The 21200-nt window shown below is 37.2% G+C and overlaps 1 protein-coding gene across 1 annotated transcript in view; it reads left to right on the top strand.

The window, feature by feature from the left end:
• The window catches only part of HMCN1 (hemicentin 1), a 515334-nt gene extending 500119 nt beyond the window's left edge, over positions 1-15215 (top strand). The window contains exons 104-107 of the mRNA XM_004468435.5: positions 1286-1636; positions 5291-5410; positions 11798-11924; positions 13766-15215. Of these exons, the coding sequence (XP_004468492.2) occupies positions 1286-1636; positions 5291-5410; positions 11798-11924; positions 13766-14132 (965 nt within the window). The 3' untranslated portion in view covers positions 14133-15215. The remainder of the gene's footprint in view (positions 1-1285; positions 1637-5290; positions 5411-11797; positions 11925-13765) is intronic.
• Positions 15216-21200: the final 5985 nt, after the last annotated feature.

Raw genomic sequence — 21200 nt, forward strand, 5'->3', positions numbered from 1 at the left:
CTTGAGTACCCAATACGTGCTCCCAAGGATGATATCCTAGGTTGAGGGCATACAGCACGAAACAGGGCACACCAGATATTTGTCCTCATTGAGTTTGTATTACATGGGGACAAACAATAATCACAAACCAAATAGAATATAATTTTAGATAGCGATAAGCAATCTGAGGGAAAATGAAGCAGGTAACGGGAGAGAGTGATCCAGGTTAGGATGATACACTCTGACTTGGACAACCTCCTTTGAGATACTGAATGCTGTGATGGGGCAGCCATGGGCAAGTGTCCTCCAGGCTGAGCCCAGTCAGGGAACAACCTAAGGTTCAGTGTTACTGGAGTTAGGAAGAGATTAAAGAGGCCCTAAGAAGTTTAGATTGTATTCTAAAGGTGTGATGGGAAGACGTCTTGTGCAGATGAGCTGTGTAAAATGATTTACATTTGGAAAAGATCACTCTGACTGCTCTTTGGAGAATAAACCACAGGAGGGCAACGGTGCATTCAGAAAGGCCAAGTTCACTTACATAAAAATAAATAAGCACAACAGGGAGTTTCATATTTATAAAACTTTCATCTAAACATATTAAAATATGTCCAACATTTTCAATCAATTCGGAATCCATCTGAGTGATCTATTTGTCAAAAGATAGAATGAGAAGAGAAATATGTTTGAAAATGCACTGTATCATTGTATCAAGAGATACTATTGAGACTTTTTTATAATTGCAGTTTAATGATAATTGTATTGATTTTGGATTTCATACTCTTTTGCACCCTTATTTCTCAGAGGAAGATATGCAAATACCAGCGATTTAGGATGTCCCTACCTAGTTTGAATTCAGAAAGCTGAGTGTAGTGTTGATAAAATTTAGGATGCCAATATTGTCCAAATAGCCCAAATTGATATTCTGTCAAAGCTGGGGTTTTTCCAGACAAGGAGGCAGGACTGAAGACAGAATCATTAGGTCTTGAGGCCAATTAGCAGGAGGATGGAGTCACAGAACTAGTGTTTGGTTTTCTAGCCATGCACTCCAAAGCAAATGTTCAAATAAAACTTGTACCTAGGAAGCAGGCTTTGGGGAGAGACACAGAATCTTTCTATATATTCAAAAACTAAGTTATTAAACCTTCCTCAGAGGGTCACAACATTTGAGGAGAAATTACTGTATCCCTGGTTTTGAAGGGTAACTATGTCCTCAGTTGCTTCACAGACTGATTCTCTATTCCTGTTTTGTGTATGTGTGTATGTGTTTTTTTTCTCTTTTTTATATATCATGCCACCACACGAGCAGACATTAATGAGTGTGAACAAGTGCCTAAACCTTGTGCATATCAGTGCTCCAACAATCCCGGCAGCTTCAAGTGTATCTGTCCCCCAGGACAACATTTATTAGGGGACGGGAAATCTTGCGCTGGATTGGAGAGGCTGCCAAATTATGGTACTCAATACAATAGCTATAACCTTGCCCGGTTCTCCCCTGTGAGAAACAACTATCAACCTCAGCAGCATTACAGACAATACTCACATCTCTACAGCTCCTACTCAGAGTATAGAAACAGCAGAACATCTTTCTCCAGGACTAGAAGGACTATTAGGAAAATTTGCCCTGAAGGCTCTGAGGCAAGCCATGACACATGTGTAGGTAAATGTCAGCCATGTTACATTTGCTTTCTATGGGCTCTCTTTCTGGCCAGAGATGAAGTGTATCTATAGCACCTATAATCATTTAGGTGCAGTGACCTACATCTGCTCTCAAATCTGAGATCACTCAAAGTTTCAAGACAGTTACTTTGGAACCTAAAATGATTGCAAATTTTATCCAAAAAAAAAAAAAAAAAAGATTTACATGCATGCATGCTAATAATGTGGTGTTATATTGGCGTTTCTTTTTTGGATCATCTTTGAAAGTAATATTAAATTTAATGCTATATATAAATACATTTCAGTGGCATCCAGAATATGGTTTTAAAAATGAGAAGATGTATGTTGCCATATAATATAATACCACCAGATTATGGCTATGTCTGATTAATGCCAAAGCAATGAGTTTGTGAAAATTTCAGCTACACAGTTGGTTGCTTTTTCTATACAACAGCCAACACTCCATTGACTGTTGTCCTATATTACTCATGGATTTTCTCACCATCATTATTTTATATTTATGTAAGCCACTTAACAAATAATACAAGCCAGGACAAAATGGAGTTGCTTCCTCCACTCTATATCTTTTCAATATCTAAACTCAAAAGTCTATAATTTCATTTGTTTGCAAAAATGAACTGTAATTTCCATCTCAAAAATTAAGACCTCATTTTCAGTTAGGTTGCAGACATTACCATCTGTCATTTATTTAACTAAATTTTCTGTGAGTATCCACAGATTGCATGTCATTGAGTAAGGCACCAAGGAGAATTAGCCAACATGACAAGGAACATACAGTTCATTCATTGCCCTACTGTTTATTAATTAAATGGAGGAAGAAGAGAGGGATGGAGGAAGAAGCAAGGGAGGAAGGGAGGGAAGGATTAAATTTAAAAACCACTTAGTCAACCTGATTTTCTTTTACTTCTCTTAAGTGTTCTGCATTTTGCTTTTCTTTCCAAAATATGCTGTATGTTAAACATTTTAAACATTTCTTCTCCTGACTTTACCTTTTGTCATTTCTTTCTCTAGCCTCCTCATATGACCTCTACTTCATAGGATCCTTAAACCTCTAGATACCCAGCCTTTACCTTTTGTTTTCTAGGTCCCTATTTTAAAAATATTTTCTGGGACATTTCCATCTAGACATTCTAATGTTATCTGAAGCTTAATATGATGGATATGTAGCCATCTCCTTTGTGGTCAGTTTCCACTGCTGTGAAGTATCAGTTTATTCTACTCATTAAACTTCAAACCTTAGCACTCATTAATAACTCTATGTTTTGTCCTGTATGGTCAAACACCACTTACTTACTAAATCGGTGGAACTCACCATCTTTGCTAATATCTCAAACAGCACTCCAACCTGCTGGAAACCATTCTGGGTATTGGTAATTTGTCATGCCCACAATCTTGACCTATCTCTTAGTTAAACTCTTTCACTATTCTTTTTTTGATGGAATTAACAATTAATTCTTCCAAATAATCGTTCCCATTGGAGACTTTTCATGAGCTATTGCAATTCCATTCTCAGCCTTCATTTTAGACAAGTTCTTTTCTTTTGTTCTATCTTTATTCTCCTAACCAAAAATCTTTGTCTTTCTTTGATAAATGACCTAAGCTATACCCCCAACACCACACACCATCTAGCTGGTTTCTTCTAAATCATCTGAATGTCCAAATCACTTTAGGAAAGTTTCCTGATACTCTATTTCTTCAATACCATCTATGACCTATAGTTTCATCATAACCTAATCTTAAAATGTCAGAGTTTTTAAACATTTTCTGTGTTCATGTTAGAGTCTTATATGTTTTTCGGAATTATCTTCTGTAGTCAACCATCCTCTGTTTGAGGCAGCTACTGTTTCAAAGGGTCAATCTTAGAAAATCTGAATTACACTTCTATAATTAATTCATTACTGGATTTTTAAGTTTTGTTCTGAGGTAATTAATAGTCCTAGTCATTTCTTAAATTATAGTGAGTATTTTATAGCAGTAGGCCTTAATCAAGAAATGTATACAAAAGTTAGACAAGAGCCACTTGCAGTAAACACCAAATGGGTTTTAATTAACCATCTTGGATAGAAAATTCACAAAGGATTCAAATTAACATTATAGAATCCTGTTAGACTTGGGCTAAATTTCGACTTTTTAAGTAATGATTCCAAAGCTTGGTAGGAAGAATGAACATTGCCTTGCTCCTGAACACAGGGCTCCTTTTGAAAAAATCCCACTCGGGGCCCCTTCAACACTCATACTCTGGGAAGTGTGGTGTTGACTACTTGGAGTTCAATATCATTTAAAGAGTTCACCATCATTTAAATTTTTGTTATTTTATGTTAAATAAGATTATAAAGGAAAAAATAAAAATAACTTATACAAATTATGGATTGAATGCCTTAGTTAACTGAAATGATTCAGGACACATTGACAAATATTTCATGAGTGTTTATAGTTCACAGATTTTGAATCATTGCAGTTATATTTTGAGCATCTGAAAATATGCATGCTGAAAATAATTCGCTGAATCATCTCCCAGTTTTTACTCTGTTATCTCTTAAATTTCATCCTGGGGCACTCCTGCTCTCATTTCATGGCATGTTCTTCTCTTCATTCTTCCCCTGGTTGGTGTGTGCTCAAGGATTCTGGGCACATTTTAATATTAGTCAAAGCAAAGCACATTTAGGAAGAGAAGTCTGAGGTCCCACAAATCATATTCCTTATCCTAAAAGTGGATATCAGTTAAGTTTGAATTACTGTCCATCCTTAGTGCTCCTTCTTATTGTATTTTCTTGGCTTTGTCTAATAATAGTAGTATATAGGTCTTATAGTTTATCAAATGCTTTCCTATATATTACTGTACATGAACCTCACAACATATCTGTGAAGTAGGGAAGATTGTATCAGTGTTTCTTTTTGGCAGATGAATAAACTGAGAACTTAAAAAGTTAAGTGGCCTGCCTGAGGCAACAAAGTAATTACATATAGAGCAAAGCAAAGTTTTCTGAGCAGATATCCATGAATGTGAAAATAGAGACACCGGTCAGCATGAGTGTAAAAATACCTTTGGAAGCTCTAATACAACTTACATAGTTGCAATTAATGCTTTACAAGTGCGTGAAAAGTTTGAATGGATATTCTTATCACAAAATAAAAATACATCCATTTGATGATATCAGTGTGTGGGGAAACTATGCTTGTGAGAGGGGACAGGAAGAGAGAGAATAAGAGCAAAAGTGCTAAAGTTTAAATAAAATAAAAACCAGTATTCTCTTTTTCCAATTAATCTCAATACAAAACTGATCTTTTTGTTAAATTCTATCATTCTGTCAGTTTAGTCTTATGGTGGCTAAAGATCTTGTACAAGTCCATTTCTCTGTCATTTCAGTCTTGCCTTATTTAACTGATGTAAAAATTGGCCGGTTTTGGGCTTCAGGTTACACACAGAAGAGTTGCTCACATTTTATAGTAAAATTTATGTTGGACTTAATTGAAAACAGATACTGATATAAAACTGCCCTGAGCATTTTTAAGCACATATGTATAAAACCACCAAGACAATTTTTGCTTGTTTATCAACAACTTGTTTATAGTGGGCTCTTTTGTGGTTTCTCTTTTTTTGCATGGTTATACCCTCTGCTTTCTTTCTGAACAGATATTAATGAATGTGAAAATAGGGATACCTGCCAGCATGAGTGTAAAAATACGTTTGGAAGCTATCAGTGTCTCTGCCCACCTGGATATCAACTCATGCTGAATGGAAAGACATGTCAAGGTGAAAATATGTTGGGATGTTTGTTATGGCAACTTGACTTAAAACCACTATAGAAGAGTGTGAAATGAAATGATTTCTCTTTTTGAATAATTATTCTCCTAATTGTTTCTCCTTCTTCGACATTCCCATTGGACAGGCTTAACTTTTAAAATTCATTTTGCAAGTAGGTGAATTGATGAGAAAGCAATTAAGCAAAGGCAAGGAGCTGAGAAACATTTTTAGAATGGTCTTACTAGAATGCCTAAATCAGTTCATGTTATATATTTTTAAAACTTACAACCCCAGGTATTGGTTCTTCTGAGGGATAAAGAGACCCACGGGTTCTATGGTCATGGCAGATGGGGTTCACTGCCATGGCAGATGGCCCTTCTTTGGAGCTGGTGTTTCTACATGATGGAATTGAACTTGGAGGGGATCTCTTCCCACAAGACTTGCATGCTACTTTATTGGAATTGTAGTTGGTGCTGGGGTTTAAGATATATTTAGGGGATTTGAATCTCTGGACTGATAATAAGACACCCAGGCCCAGAGCCTCAACAGACTTCAGCTCCTACACTTAGATTTATTGGACTGACCCCACTCAGCTAACATGGAGTTGAAGAAGGTCAACCACCACACCATGGAGCCTAGAGTGTCTACAACTGAAAGCAGGAGGATTGCATCCAGTATCCATATGGAATCTAAGCCCCCACTTGACATAGATGTGCAATGGACACAACCAATCCAATGTCCACAGAGAAAATGTGGAATGGGTGTGGGAAGGGTAGCCATGGTGGCTGCTGGGTTTGGGGAATGGGAGGAAGAGATGAGATGTGGAGGCGTTTTCAGGATGTGGAGTTGTCCTGGGTGGTGCTTCATGGACAATTACAGGACATTGTAGATCCCCCCAGGGCCTACTGGATGGAACGGGGGAGAGTGTGGGCTATGATGTGGACCATTGACTACGGGGTGCAGTGATGTTCAGAGATGTACTTACCAGGTGCAGTGGATGTGTCATGATGATGGGAGAGAGTGTTGCTGTGGGGGGAGTGGGGGGTGGGGGCGGTGGGGTTGATTGGGACCTCGCATTTTTTAAATGTAATTTGTAAAAATAAATAATTTTAAGTAAAAAAAAAAAACTTAAGGAGAATAGACCTTGCCAAACATTTTTTTTTTTAAATTCAGCTAAGATATAAGAAGAACAGGGGAGAGTACTCAGTAAATTTACTTCAGTGTTAGGCATTATATAACTTTTCTAGAGTCATCTATGGGTCATTGATTAAATAATCTATTTGTATTTTGAGTCAACAAATGTTTCTTGAGCACCAGCCCAGTGCTAGCATTGCAAGATATAAAAAGTTTACGCAGATGAGTAATATACAGTTCCTTTCCTTTAAGATCTTGCAGTCTAATGGTGATAGACATGTAAAAAAAGTAAATATTACAATACAACGTGATAATTTGGGCAAAGTTCAGTGATGATAAAAATTTAGAAAAAAAATGTCAACCTCAATAATTCTCTCTTTACACAAAACTATGAAAGGAGCATTGTACTTTAGTGGGGTTTCTTGTATTACAATGTGTATTCAGATTAAAAGGAAATAGAAACTTCTATGAACCTTGAAAATCTTCTGAGAGACCTCTTCAAATTCGTGGAAAAAAATCTAGGAAATTTCTGTAGGTCTTAATAAACTTCTTAGTTGCATTCATTTCTGTCATGTACACTCGGTAGACTTTCCTAAAGTACAGCAAATAAAATCTGTAAGAGAGTGCTTTATCAGTAGCAGTCAAATTTAGATTGCATTTTTCCTCTCTGTGGGATTCAGAAAAGAAGACTTGCTAGAATTCATTTGATGGAGAATGTGTACTTGGAAGCTAGACTAGGATGGATAATGGTGTCACCTGAGTGACCACAAGCCCACACTCACCCCATCCATTCACCCATTGATTCTCCCTCAGACCCTCATTGGGTTGTGTGGGCTGGAGAAGGAAAGTGACTCAATTATAACCTTTGTTCCCAGCCATCAGTCATCAAATTTTTATTAAAAACCTATCCTTGGCAGAACATTTTATAGAGATTTGAAGTACTGCAGTAACATATTTACATTAGCAACTGTCATCTCAATTTTAATAGCAATGCTGATATATCAAAAGTAATAATTTGCACTCATTCTACAGAGAACAAACTAGTACTTCAAGTGTGAGCCTCAATGTCCTAGAGCAATTAAGAGCAAAGGTATTGACTGGGCCCCAAGTCTCACAAAGTCTGGATTTGTCCTTTATCACTTCTATGATGTTGTACGCCCCAGGGCTGCTGTACTGTGGCTAGAGTGGGGCAAGAGCAGCTACCCTTCTGGGCTTTACAACTTTTTCCAGCTCTTCAAGATTCCCTCTGAAAGATTGTCAATGCTCAAGATTAAAACTACACTCCCTACAGGAGTACAGGCACAAGGAAAGAAGCAGCGTAGATTCTGAAGCATTGGGAATAATCAAACGAAGTCAGATAATAAAGGGTTTATATTATGTTTCATTCTCATTAGGGGTTTTTCTTCTTTTCTAAATTATACCGTTTTGTTTTTAATTGCCCTTGTCACTCATCCAATTCAAAACGTTTTTTAGCCTTCAGTTGTGCTTCAGAGAGTGGAAAATAATGTGAACAAATCAGAAACAGGTGTCATTTGAAATATTTCCAATTTAAATGGGTTTCATATTTTTGTGGTTTTAAAAAGACATGAGAGAAAATGATTAAGCCCTCTAAAGAATTCTTTAGTCTAAAGAATAACTTAGAGTCTCTTTATAGCTCTAGAAAGTGTTTGAGGCATTTATGAAGAACATAAGACTGCTTTTCAATCACATGTGACTTTTTAAAGCTTTATGCTTAAAATGAATTTATCATCGAACAAGGACAGAGACTCTAGTCAAAAGTGGCAGTCACAGGGCTGCAAATTTTTAAAAAAATAACGTGATCAATCATGATTTGCCCAAGAAGCAGAGGAGAAACTAAAAGATCCTTGTGCTAATTTAAAGCACCACTAGTCTAATTCTTAAAATTTAGAAATATTACACTGGCATTACATTTGAAATGAGTGTTCTAATCCATTTCATGTTTTAAAAAATCAATCCATAATATTTATCAGGAGTCTTAATTACTCTATTATCTCTATAAAATGCTTCAATTATGTTTATCCTAAACTATTAACAAATTTTAAAAATACAGAAGCACTAAGTTAAATGCATTCATATGTTCTAAACCTATTAAGTTTTTCAGCTCTTTTCCTATAGTAACAATATGTTATAAAATGCCTATACTTTAATTTCTATCATATTAATGCTCTTATAATATTTAATAAAAAACAGACATCACTACATTATTGGTTAACAGAAGACAGCGTGATTTCTCTGTTGTGTTCTGGCACCTTTTTCTAAAGTCAACATGTAGAGTGAGTGGTGAATGCCCATAGTGTGTTTAATACTGAGAAGATAGTAATAGACTTAAGATAAAGGAGGGCCACTTGCCCAGCAGCCCAAATACTTATGAAAGTTTTTCTATGGGGATTGTTCATTTTTATGGAACCAAGAACAAATACTTTGTGTATTAAATTTTTATATTTCCTTATTGATCCATATTCAGTCAATGACAATTTGTGATAAGTAACAGTTCTTGTGCATACCAATGTGCATCCTGATTCTGGTACCATGCTGCCATTTTCCTGACCTGTGCAGCCCACTGGCTCCATGTTTCTCCATGAGTTCATTATATAAACTGGAGCTAAAATTAAATGTGGTGTTTTGCTGTGAAAGAAATGTGTTTTATGAGAGAAAAGAAGATATGCTAATTGATTTTCTTTTGCATTTTCCTAGAAGATTTTTCACTCCATTCTGAGACAATCTCGTTTGTCAAAGAGATGAAGCACTTCTGACAGATAAAATCATAATTAGAAATTGGTTCCCAGAGACAATAGCCAAGCCTTAACTAAAATAAAAACTTGTTTCACAGTGTGTTCCATTTCTGAATTAAAATTAATACTAATACAAAATTAATAACAGAAATCACATACGTCTTTGTCAGCATGTAGACTTAACTAAAAAAGTCATATCATTTTAGATCAATATATTTTTTCTTTGTGCAGATTGTTACTAAGGTTGAAGTAAATAATTATATTGTCTGTGTTTCCTTAGAAAACAATATATTTAGAACCAAATCCAAAATGTTCATTTTTGAGACAAAAACACAAGTAGAAAATAATTCATCAATAAATTTTAATAATTATTGTCCATGATTAATATATTGTCACTTGAAATTTCTTCTCTCCTTCCTCCCTTTATATAGAAAATTCCAAGTTATTTAAGCGTTCACAAAAGAACTTCACCACTTTAACCCAAGTCCAGTATAAATGCTCATTATGCCACGACCAAGTCACACACTACTAAGAAGTGATATAATATTTACATATGCCCACTGGTCTTGGGCCTGATCTCATGGTAGATGTGCATTTAACCTTTAGAACCCACATCTGCAGAAAAATTGATTTAGGTGCATTTAATTGTAATTGTTCCCTTCTTCACATCAGGATCTATATTTATTCAAATGCTAAATAAGGAGTACTATAAGCGCCCCTATGCAGCCTGTTGACTTAGAATACCTTTAAAATAAGTGGTCCTCGTTTTTGCTGTGTGCATACCCTTAAAGAATTTGGAAAACGTAGTTCTTTCCTCATACATTTCGAAAATGGATCTCTAAAGTTTGCACCTTAAGTTTAAATAATTGCAAAGGATGTGATTTCTGACATGCTATTTAATGAACATATTATTTAAATATATTTTCATCAAAACCTTATAGCAGCAGATTTAACTCCCTCAGTTTATGGAGGATAACCACTATATAACTTAAAAGTCTGTATGCACTGACAGACCAACCAGATTTATTGTCAGAAAAGTCCAAGGTCATTTTTCTATTCAAATAAAATTTTAACAAATGTTCCCACGACAACCAGCTCACTTTTGAAATCTAATTTAAAGTAGAAAGCTAAAGCCTTTGTTTATAGCCTGGGTGAAATAAGGCCTACTGCTGCCAAGGTATTTTACCAGTGTAACTAACCTTCCTTTGTACCTTAAAGCTTTTTATTCCCTGGGTATTAAAAGAGAGTGGGAATGAATGAAAAACCTTTCTCTTGTAAAGCAGAAGAGAGTTGTAGGAGGGGAGAGGGGAAAGAAGAACTCCAGGCCACAGGAAATTCTCAGGCAGATAGGATTTAGGAAAAAGAATTTAATAAAATGAGGATCTCCCTCATCATACTTCTAGAAAGCCGTTATGCACCACCAGGGAGATGTGTATATCCCAGTTTGAAAAACCTTGCTTTAAAATGTGGTTCAGAATCCCTTAAAATTTTTGTTGAACTCTCTGTACTCTGACCCTCTCTACCAAATTATTCATCCATCTCTCTCTCTCTGTCTGTCTGTCTCTCTTTCTCTCTCACAAACACACACACACACACACACATATACATGCATGAAACATTTCCATGTACTTTCAAAGTATTCACAGATCTTCTGATGTTCAAATATAGAATCATGGCTCAAAAGTACTCTTTTCCAGAAAGCTCAAAAGTTTTTCCTTAGGTCCATCTTGATGTTTCTTAATTTTAGTTATTTACATAAGTAACTACTTATTTAACAACTTTGAGTAGAAAACAACAAAATAAACACTGCTTAATTTGCTTTTTTTCTCCATTATACTGCCATTACTCTTAAGGAGAGCACCCCATCACCATAACAACTGGGGGTGAACCCTGTACAGTTCAGATTCACTTGGACTCTCTGCTCCATTTGACTAAACTTGAATTGTAGTTCTGGCTCATTCATTTGATTCCATTTTATTCTTTGTTTTCTCTCTCTCCACAAGATCTGACTGGCCGACACAGTTTCCCGACTTCATAACTTAACTCAACTTGTACTGCCCAATTCGATAAAATCCTCCTCTGAGCACTACTTCCCACTCAACAATTTGAACTTATAGAACAAAATATTAGGGAAGCAATGCTCACATTTTAAAGAGATTCTTCTCTTTACAAAAAGATTCCCACACATCCTTTAAATTTTTATCTTGTTTCCAGTGCATTTAACATACTGTATGCTTTACAAATCTCAAATGCACCATATTACGAAAGATACCAGAGAGCTCTTCATGACTTCCCCTCTTCTTTTATAGCTCTATTTTTGTTAAAGAAATGTATCCTCAAAACAATCTGGGAAATAAGTATACCAGTTATCAGAACACCCAGTTTGAGGTTGAAGAAGCTTATATATAACTACTGAGTTCATTTGTGGAAAGTAGAAGACTGTCCCTGTACATTCCTATCCAATGTCCTCAGCACCTGCTATGATGACCTTTCCCTGTGTTTTTACTAGATGTGGATGAGTGTTTGGAGCAGAATGTGCGCTGTGGGCCGAATCGCATGTGCTTCAACATAAGAGGAAGCTACCAGTGCATCGATACACCCTGCCCACCCAACTACCAACGGGATCCTGTTTCAGGGTATGTCTTGCCTTCTCACCCCAAACATGCTTTTGAAAATCTTTCTTCTCCCCCCTCCTTGACCAAGAGAACTTGTCTGTAGTCACATTTAACAAAAGAAAGTTAGTGACCCTCGGGGAAATGGGTTGACAGCATATTCCTCCATCAGTGAAAGGGCAAAAAATGAGCTCATTGTTAGCTGCCACTGCAGCCAAAGCTGTAACTTTTGGCTGCTCATTTCCTGGGGCAGCCTCTGAAACATGTAATCCACCATGCAACATCTAGAAATCGGCTTCAGTGGCTAGATTTTTGGGGTGATAGAGTCTGCCTTTCTCTGAAAATTCCCAGTTTCCTTCCATGTTGCCTGGGGGTTTTAAGAGCTCTGAGCACTTAAAGCACTTCAAGAAGGACCGTTGTTATTGTGATGACTCACCGATCCATGAGAAGATGGAGATGAGGAAGAATGAGTCAATAGTCTGCCCATTCTTATGTCATCTTGTTACATTTCCTGCTGTCTGAAACACTGTCTTCTCTGGGTTTTGAATAAAGTCCTTTTCTATTTTTTCTCATCCCTACAGAAAAGTTATACTTTGGCCAGGTATCAACTTAACAGGATCCTTGAAAACAAGGGATAATGTTTATCTTGGCTAGGCCCTACTCTAAGGAGGTAGTTCTAAAACCAAATATGCATGTGGGAGCTCACACTTTCTGTCCCTTCTGGTCATGTCTACTGAGCTATTGGAACATGGTCAAGTGTGGACTGCCCAGGATCCACCAAAAACTTGTTTGTAATTGGTTTCAGGGGTTTGGAAAGCGGAAGGAGAAAGTAAAAAATGTAGATCTATGAAACTTCTTAAAATATTGTGACTGAAAAATCCATGTCTTCAGAAAATGGTCCTTTGTCTATTATTTATTTATTTTTACTTTTAAAGAAGCTTTAGATTACATAAATATTATATTAAAAATATAAAGGATTCCCATATGCCCCACTCCCTCCTCCTCCCACACTTTCCCACATCAACAACTTCCCTCGTCAGTGTGGTCCATTTGTTACAATTAATGAACACATACTGAAGCATTGCTACTAACAATGAATTACAGTTTATATTATAGTACTTTCTGTCCTTCACAATTTTGTAAGTTATGACAAATATACAATGGCCTGCATCCATCACTGCAATGTCATGCAGGACAACTCCACTGTCCTAAAATTTGCCTCTTTACTACCAGTGAGTTCTGACAGACAATTTAAATGTCATGATAACTCAAAAACAGCCAACGTGGGCTCTAGCAAAAGAAAATGAGATATATTTAATGTAAAATTATACAGAAGACAAATACAAGAGGAAGTTGATTTCTTTTTTCAAGAATCCTAATGGACTTGTTATCATTTTTAGAAAAATAAACCATATCTCAATATATCCTGTTTCAGCTTTCAAACAGTCTTAAAGTGGTTGTTATAATTTATGATTTTTTTAAAGAAGAAAGAAAAAGCTGCCTTCCTCTACTTAAGAAGTCCTTGCTTCTAGTATGTGTGCAGATGCTTTTATTTTCAAATCTGACTTTTCATTTTAAAGACCCTCTTGTGGTATTTATGTTTACTTCAATAGTTGAAACACTTCTGATTTTAATGGAGCTGAGAGATAGATATTTGATTCTAGACTAGCACGCTCTCATAGCAATCAGGCATCTGGTATCAATTAGCAACTTAAAACTTGGGGTGAGCCTTATTGCTCTTGCAGCCAGAGTGTTTCCCACATTTAATGCCTAAAAATTGTCATGGCTCATGATCACCTGCATCATGCCTTCTCCTACTTCCAAGCCAGACAACTGTGTGTATTTCATGTGCTTGTTGTCCTTAGGTTCTGCCTCAAGAACTGTCCACCCAATGATTTGGAATGTGCCTTGAGCCCATATGCCTTGGAATACAAATTTGTCTCCCTCCCATTTGGAATAGCTGCCAATCAAGATTTAATCCGGCTGGTTGCATACACGCAGGATGGAGTGATACATCCCAGGACAACTTTCCTCATGGTAGATGAGGAACAGACTATTCCTTTTGCCTTAAGGGATGAAAACCTGAAGGGAGTGGTGTATACAACACGACGACTACGAGAACCAGAGACCTACCGGATGAGGGTCCGAGCTTTATCCTACAGTGCCAATGGGACCATTGAATATCAGACCACATTCATAGTTTATATTGCTGTGTCTGCCTATCCATACTAAGAAGCTCTCCAAAGTCTAATCCATGTATTTAAACTGCATTAACTATGGGAATCAAATTCCCTTTCAGATTACTGTCTCCTGAACAGTGGCAATCTTGGTAACTTGAAAATGGTGCTATGCTCTGTTTTATGTACCTTCCTTGGTACTGCTGAGGTATTTTCATTATCCCACCATGGTTATATCTTTTATTAAGGTCTATAAAAGCCCCATATTTCTTTCTTTATTTATTACACTGGAGCAGTTATTTCCCAAAAGTTGTTCTGAACATCTAATAGGACATATCAGCAATGTTTTATAGTAGCATAGTAGCTAGGATAATTTTCCTTGAAAAAACAAAACAAAATGAAAACAACTAACTGAAAGCCAAGTAGATTTTTGAGGATTTGACCATTTTTTTAATAGTAAAACTTGTTGCTTGATCAAATTTTTGAAATAACTTACGAAGATGCCTCTTTGAAAAGATATTGACACTTTGTGATAGGACTGAGTTTGTTACTTTCATTTTATGGAAAAAATGAAACAGCACTCATTTTAGAAACATAGAGCAGCCACTAGAAGGTTTATTCAGTCTCAAACGATACTTACCTTGATTGAATGATCAAAATAAGAATATTATTTTCTATGATTTTTGTGAAATCAGCTGAACCACTTATGATAATAGAAAAAAAACATTACTTTGTCCTTATATAATTGTTGCTAGCATGGGTCTTTCCTCTAACTTTTTGATATAACCTTCCATTCAGGTAACTCCAAAACTTTTACATTCCAGCATTTTTTAAATTTTTCCTATCAGTTGAGAATAATTTTTAAAATACTAATAGAATAGTCTCTTTCTCTTTCATAAAAATCTTGTATGTTCAAATTAGCATGTTAAATGTCAATACACTGTACATGATGGAAACAGACTCTGGAAGCAATTGCCAAGATGTATTCTATTTTTATGAAGTGTACATATATTACATTAGTGTGTACTTTCTATATATTATCTTGATGGACTATTTTGTGAAATTATTTTATAAAAATAAAAACAACAATGTTACAGTAAAACCAGCCTAAATAAAATGTTCACATCCTTTTTATTAACTCTTTTTTTTTAAAGATTTATTTATTTCTCTCCCCTCCCTCCCCCGCCCCAGTTCCCCAGTGCCCCAGTTGTCTGTTCACTGTGTCTGATTGCTACGCGTTCTTCTTTGTCCGCTTCTGTTGTTGTCAGCAACACAGGAATCTGTTTCTTTTCGTTGCGTCATCTTGTGTCAGCTCTCTGTGTGCATGGCACCATTCCTGGGCAGGCTGCACTTTCTTTTGTGCTGGGCAGCTCTCCTTATGGGGCACACTCCTTTTGCTCCCCTACGCGGGGGGGCCCCCCCCGTGTGGCACGGCACTCCTTGCGCGCATCAGCACTGCACATGGGCCAGCTCCACACGGGTCAAGGAGACCCGGGGTTTGAACCACAGACCTTCCATGTGGTAGACAGATGCCCCAAACGCTGGGCCAAGTCCACTTCCCTTTATTAACTCTTGAAAACCTAAAATTTGTTTCCTTACAGCTATAGCAGGTATTAAAGTTAAGACACACACACATACACACATACACACACATACATCCTAATCATCAGAACACAACTTGAGATAAGTAGTAGTGTTATCCACATTTTATAGATCAGGATCCTGAGACTCAAGCAATTTATGCAACTTTCTTAAAACAAAATGGCTAGTTCATGAAAGATATATCATACCTACTAACGCTTCTGACTCCAATCAAATGTCATCCTCACTGCGTGACAGTTGTTTTCTCACCAACATTATTTACTTATATTTCATCTCAAACAAATTTATCTCTTACCTGTGATCACTACTAAACTAGTTAAAGCCTAGTCATGGCCAAATTGAAAGATTTTCACCTAGAATCACATAATTCAAAGAAAAAAACCTAGAAAATTTCATTTGGTCCACAGCCTTCCAGTCAGGCAGGTGATTGTCTAAATCAGTGTTTACCAAGGAGTATCCTATAGAATACCCAGTCTAATAAAATTACTTTGAGTCAAAAGGGTTCCATGATCAAACAAGTTTGGATAACACTACATAACATGTCCTCCTACCAAAGATTTTCAATGAACACTACCATTTAAAGGGTCTTAGGTGTTCAGTAGTAAACAGGTTTAATTTGTTCAAGTCAATGTTTTACAAAGTACTTGTGAACTTCCCCCCAGTGTATTCTAACATCTTACTGAACACAGTGAAGACATCTGCTTGACTCCTCAGTCCTTAGAAAGGATACTTTACAGTCTAGTTTGGTAAACAATTTGAGCACGCAACCCTAACCACTGAGCTTCTTTCTAAAATTAAACCACATTAATCTTTGCTCATTTCCTCCATCCAGTATTCTACAAGCAAAGAGAATGACAGGACAGTGGCCAGACATGAGCTACTGCACAGTCATTACTAGGGACAGACTTCTGTTTACTAAATCTTTGATTTGGAAACTCCTATGTGGAGCCAGAGGATCCAGCCAGAACATTGGCTTTAACCAAGTACTTTTGACAAAATTTCCTTGAAACTTCTCATAAGCACCCAGTGGTTGAGCAGAGTTAAGCAATAATATCAATCATCAAGTCTGAATGTGCCCTAGGATGACAGGACAGGGTGTTGCAGCCCTCCTCCATGGCATGGAGCTTAGCTGGGAAGAGCAAGCCCACACCCTGTTTGTCACCATTACAACCTTCTGAGTCTGCAAATTCCACAAACACCTCAGTTGGAATAACTAGTAGAAAAGTGAAGTTCTCCAAAGACGAGAAACCAAGGGACCAAATGAGAGATCTAATAGGTAATATTAGATTCCACCACATACAGATTCTCAGGCAATCCCATTTGTGTCATATGAAATCTACTTACTATATAATTAGTTAACTGTTATGATTTAACTTGAAAAGAAGTACAAATCTACACCAGGAGTCAGCAAATGTTTTCTGTAAAGGGCCAGATAATAAATATCTTAAGCTCTGTGGGCCAGACAGTCTTTGTTCCAACTACTCAACTCTGATGTTTTAGTACAAAAGCAGCCATGGACAGTATGTAAGCAAGTGTTGCAGTTATGCTTTATTTACAAAATCAGAACAAATTTGAACTGAAGACCATAGTTTGTGGACTTCTACTCTACACAATAAGTATAATTCTTTATTAGAATTCAAAACAGCCCAAGATGTCATTTCTGTGTCACAGCTGAAGCTAAGGGGATATGGGAACAGAAAATGCAGAGTACAGAATATAGGCAATGGCTCTAACCAGTTTTTTGACAGAATGCTTACTCTGCATGTGCAGGCCTACCCATCTCCATAACCCAATATTATTCTTTACATTAAACAAGCTTGCAGGGGAGTCAATGGGGCTCAGTGATTGAGTGCCGACTTCTCACATATGAGGTCTCAGATTCAGTCCCCAGCTCCAGTACCTCAAAAACAAAACAAACAACCCACAAGCTTGCAGATTTAGATGTTACTAGCAGTCATGTTCAAGTCCCATGCAAGGAGGGCAAGGTAAAAGCACACCAGAATTTTTCATTCTGTATCTCAATCTGTCCAGATGAGCCAGGTAAGGCAAAGATATGACCCTCCTTTCCAAGATATAAACTGATTTGTCCAACTGGCTACTTGATATTTCCACTTGGCTAACAGCCAACTCAAACCTATATATCCAACATATAAATATGTGCATATATTTTGTATTCCCTGGCTACCTTCCTTACAATGGTCCGGTGACACCAGTATGTGCAATAAGATATAAGCATTAGTCACTTACGGGAGGCTTTTGGGAAATCACTTTAAATGGGATGATCTTGGTGGCATGCCAGCTTGGCCTTTGTCCTTTTTCACCTTTTCATGCTCAGATTGTCAAGAAAGATATAGTAACCATCTTGCAACAACAATGCAATAATTTTGAGACTGTAGGACTACATAAAGGATGGAGAAAGAAGGGAAAAGCCTGAGTTCTTATGTGATATTGTTGAACTACGCTATCATCCCCATACTATCTACCCAGGACTTCTGTTTAAATGAAATCAATAAAGTTCTTACTCATTTAAGTCACCATTTGTTGGATTGTCTACATGTACAGCTGAATATATTCATGCCTGAGGTAAGAAACTCTGAACCTTTTCCTCCCCTAGTCTTTCCTAACGAGTTAACATGTTACCATTCACCCTTTTTCTCCAACTGAAAGCATGGGATTCATTGTTATACTCCTCAATCACCCAGTCTCCTCACATCCTGTGTTCTATATACCTCCACCTTCACTGCCACCATCCTAGACAAGGTCCTAGACAAGGCCACATTGTCTCATACAGTTCACTCCTATTTGATTTGTTTTCCATTCCTATTTTGCTGCACCCCATTTTCTACCAGACTGACCTTTAAAAACATCTATCAGATTATGTCACCCCATCAATGACTTTCCATTATTCTTTACTTCATGGCCTAAGATCTTACATGTCTGGTCTCTCCCTATTTCTTTTTCATATATTTATAGTGTGTCAATTTAGATAACCTAGAACTACATTTCCTGTATCTTCAGAGTTCAGAGTATCCTGGAGAATTGAAGATGCTGACCTATGGACACAGGTTCCAGCCTGCCCTCATGGGTGGCAGCTCATATTCATGGGTTTCAGTTTGTCCTTGCCTTCCCCACTGTGCATTCCAACTCCTTGCTCTGCAGACTTCAAGCTCCCAAACCAGAGGCAATGCTTTTTAGAGACTTTATACAGGCATTCATTAGCTCCTCAAATTGCATAAGGTGTTATATATATATATAATATTATATATAGAATATATAGTGTTACTATATATTATTATAGAAAACTTGCTAATGATTCAGTTTCTGTGATCAAACTTGACTAATGCAGAGCTTGGACTCTCTGAATTTGTTCTGAATTATCTGTAATCGGTTCTCTGCTCTCATAAGGTTTAATGGTATGAACAACCCTGTTTTCAGTGTTAAATAGGACATGGAGCAAATGGGATGTAGTACCAGAAAAGTTACCTGGATTTTCACACATAGGTAGCTCTAATCAAATGTCTAGACTTAAGACAGTCAAGTATTTACTTTCATAAATTATTTTAGTGAAAATGAGGGGTATGATGTGATTATTTGCTTGCTTCTAAGTGTACTAAAGAACTGGTGAAAAAAAAAATAACAAGTTTAGGACTTTAAATTCCAGGCTCAAGATCTGTGAAAAGGATATAAACTTGACTGATGGTCTAAATAGAACTAATGCATTAATAACGGCCTAAAACTGCAGGGCCAAGGTTTCTAAGGCACAATCCAAAAAAATCCAATCCTGGGGGTGTCTCAATTACAACACAAATTATATTCCCAATCTCACAGGGTCTCTTATGTTAAAGTTAGGCCACTGAATGAATAAAACAATAAGGCAGGGAAGCAGCTGTGGCTCCATCAGTTGGGCTCCCGTCTACCATGTGGGAGGCCCTGGGTTCACATACGGGGCCTCCTTGTGAAGGCAGGCTCGCCCGCACGCTGTGGAGAACCGCCAGCCCACAAGCACCGCGGAGTGCAGCCTGGAGCGGGGCGGGGAGCCGACTCAGCAAGGTGATGCAACAAAAAAAAAGGGAGACGAGCAAAAAACACAGAAGAGAGCGAGTGAATGGACACAGAGAGCAGACAGCACACAAAAAGCCATGGCGGGTGGGGGGGGGGATAAAAAATAAAATAATAAGGCTGTGAAAATATGACTTTTTCATTTTCTTTTTTTTAGTAATTCATTTTATTGTATTTTATGGAAGTAACCATTTATAACAGTTTGGAAATTTTAAAACACTGGTCCTTTTCCACAGGTAGTTCAAAAAGTGCTACAATGCACAACACCATGAACTAAAAATTATAAGTCATTATTTCACAGAGAAGGAAAATAAAGTTCAAAGATATTAAATAACTTGCTTGAGATTCACATCACTAGTGGGGCATCAGAGCTAGGTTTCGGACCCAGGATCTCCTGACCATAAGCCATACCACTTGCCAGTATTTTGCATAAAGCAACTCCTCTGAGGCTCTTTGGAAGCATCTGCTTGCATCCACGCATTATAATTGCTGTGTGAACATGAAGAATAACTCCTCAGGTTGGTGCTTTGACAAAGTATCTTCAAATCTCCCACTAACATGGAAGCTCAGCTCAGCTCTAGCTATTAGTGTAGTTCCAGTTATCACTCATCCTTGAAAGTCATCAATTGGAATTCAGCTATGAGCACTCTGTGGGCCCAGCATTTTGTTAACACCAGGTAACCTCTGATGAATCAGAAAGAATGAGATTTGACACCACTAAGAAAATTCAGCACTCCACCTTCCTGTGCAGAAGGATGACATTTTAAAATCATGATTAGGTTCACCAAAATGAAAGAGAATGCATTATATTTTAACTAGTTAGTTATTTATCTGAAAGTTCTCAAGATCTGAGACATCTTTGCCCCCAAAGCTGGTCAGCTGCAGGGGCTACACACATAACTAGGGTAAGCCCAGATTTCCCCATCAGCAGATCCAAGCTTAACCTTTCAGTGTTTATTTTCCACTACTTTCCTTCCATGTGTCCTAATTTCCATGTAATGGCAACACACACATCCCATGATCCAGTGTTTCTTCTATTTTCACCTTTTGGAACACTCTCATTTCCAGTTCTACATACTCAATTCTCATCCACTTTGAAAGTCCTGTTTAATGCCAGACCCTCTTTAGAGTCTTCCATGACCCTTTATACAAAAGATTTCTCTTCTGCCTCTGAACTCACAGTCTTCCTCTGTGCCTCTCTTGTGGCACTCCTCACTTTCTACTTTGAATTATGGTTGTTTGGCACATGCATTCTTTTGTCTACCAGACAACAGTAGCTTTGAGATATGATACCTCTCTTATCCAGAATGACTTTTAGCACAGGACTTTGTAACCATTACATACCCTACACACGTATGTAGTAAGGATGACTGACGACTGAATTTAGATTTAAAAAGAAGCCCAAGATTAATAATGACCAAGGCTATCCATAGAAATAATGCTATTATTCATATATTTGTTT

The sequence above is a fragment of the Dasypus novemcinctus genome, chromosome 13 (assembly GCF_030445035.2).
Source record: "Dasypus novemcinctus isolate mDasNov1 chromosome 13, mDasNov1.1.hap2, whole genome shotgun sequence".
Taxonomy (NCBI): Eukaryota; Metazoa; Chordata; class Mammalia; order Cingulata; family Dasypodidae; genus Dasypus; species Dasypus novemcinctus.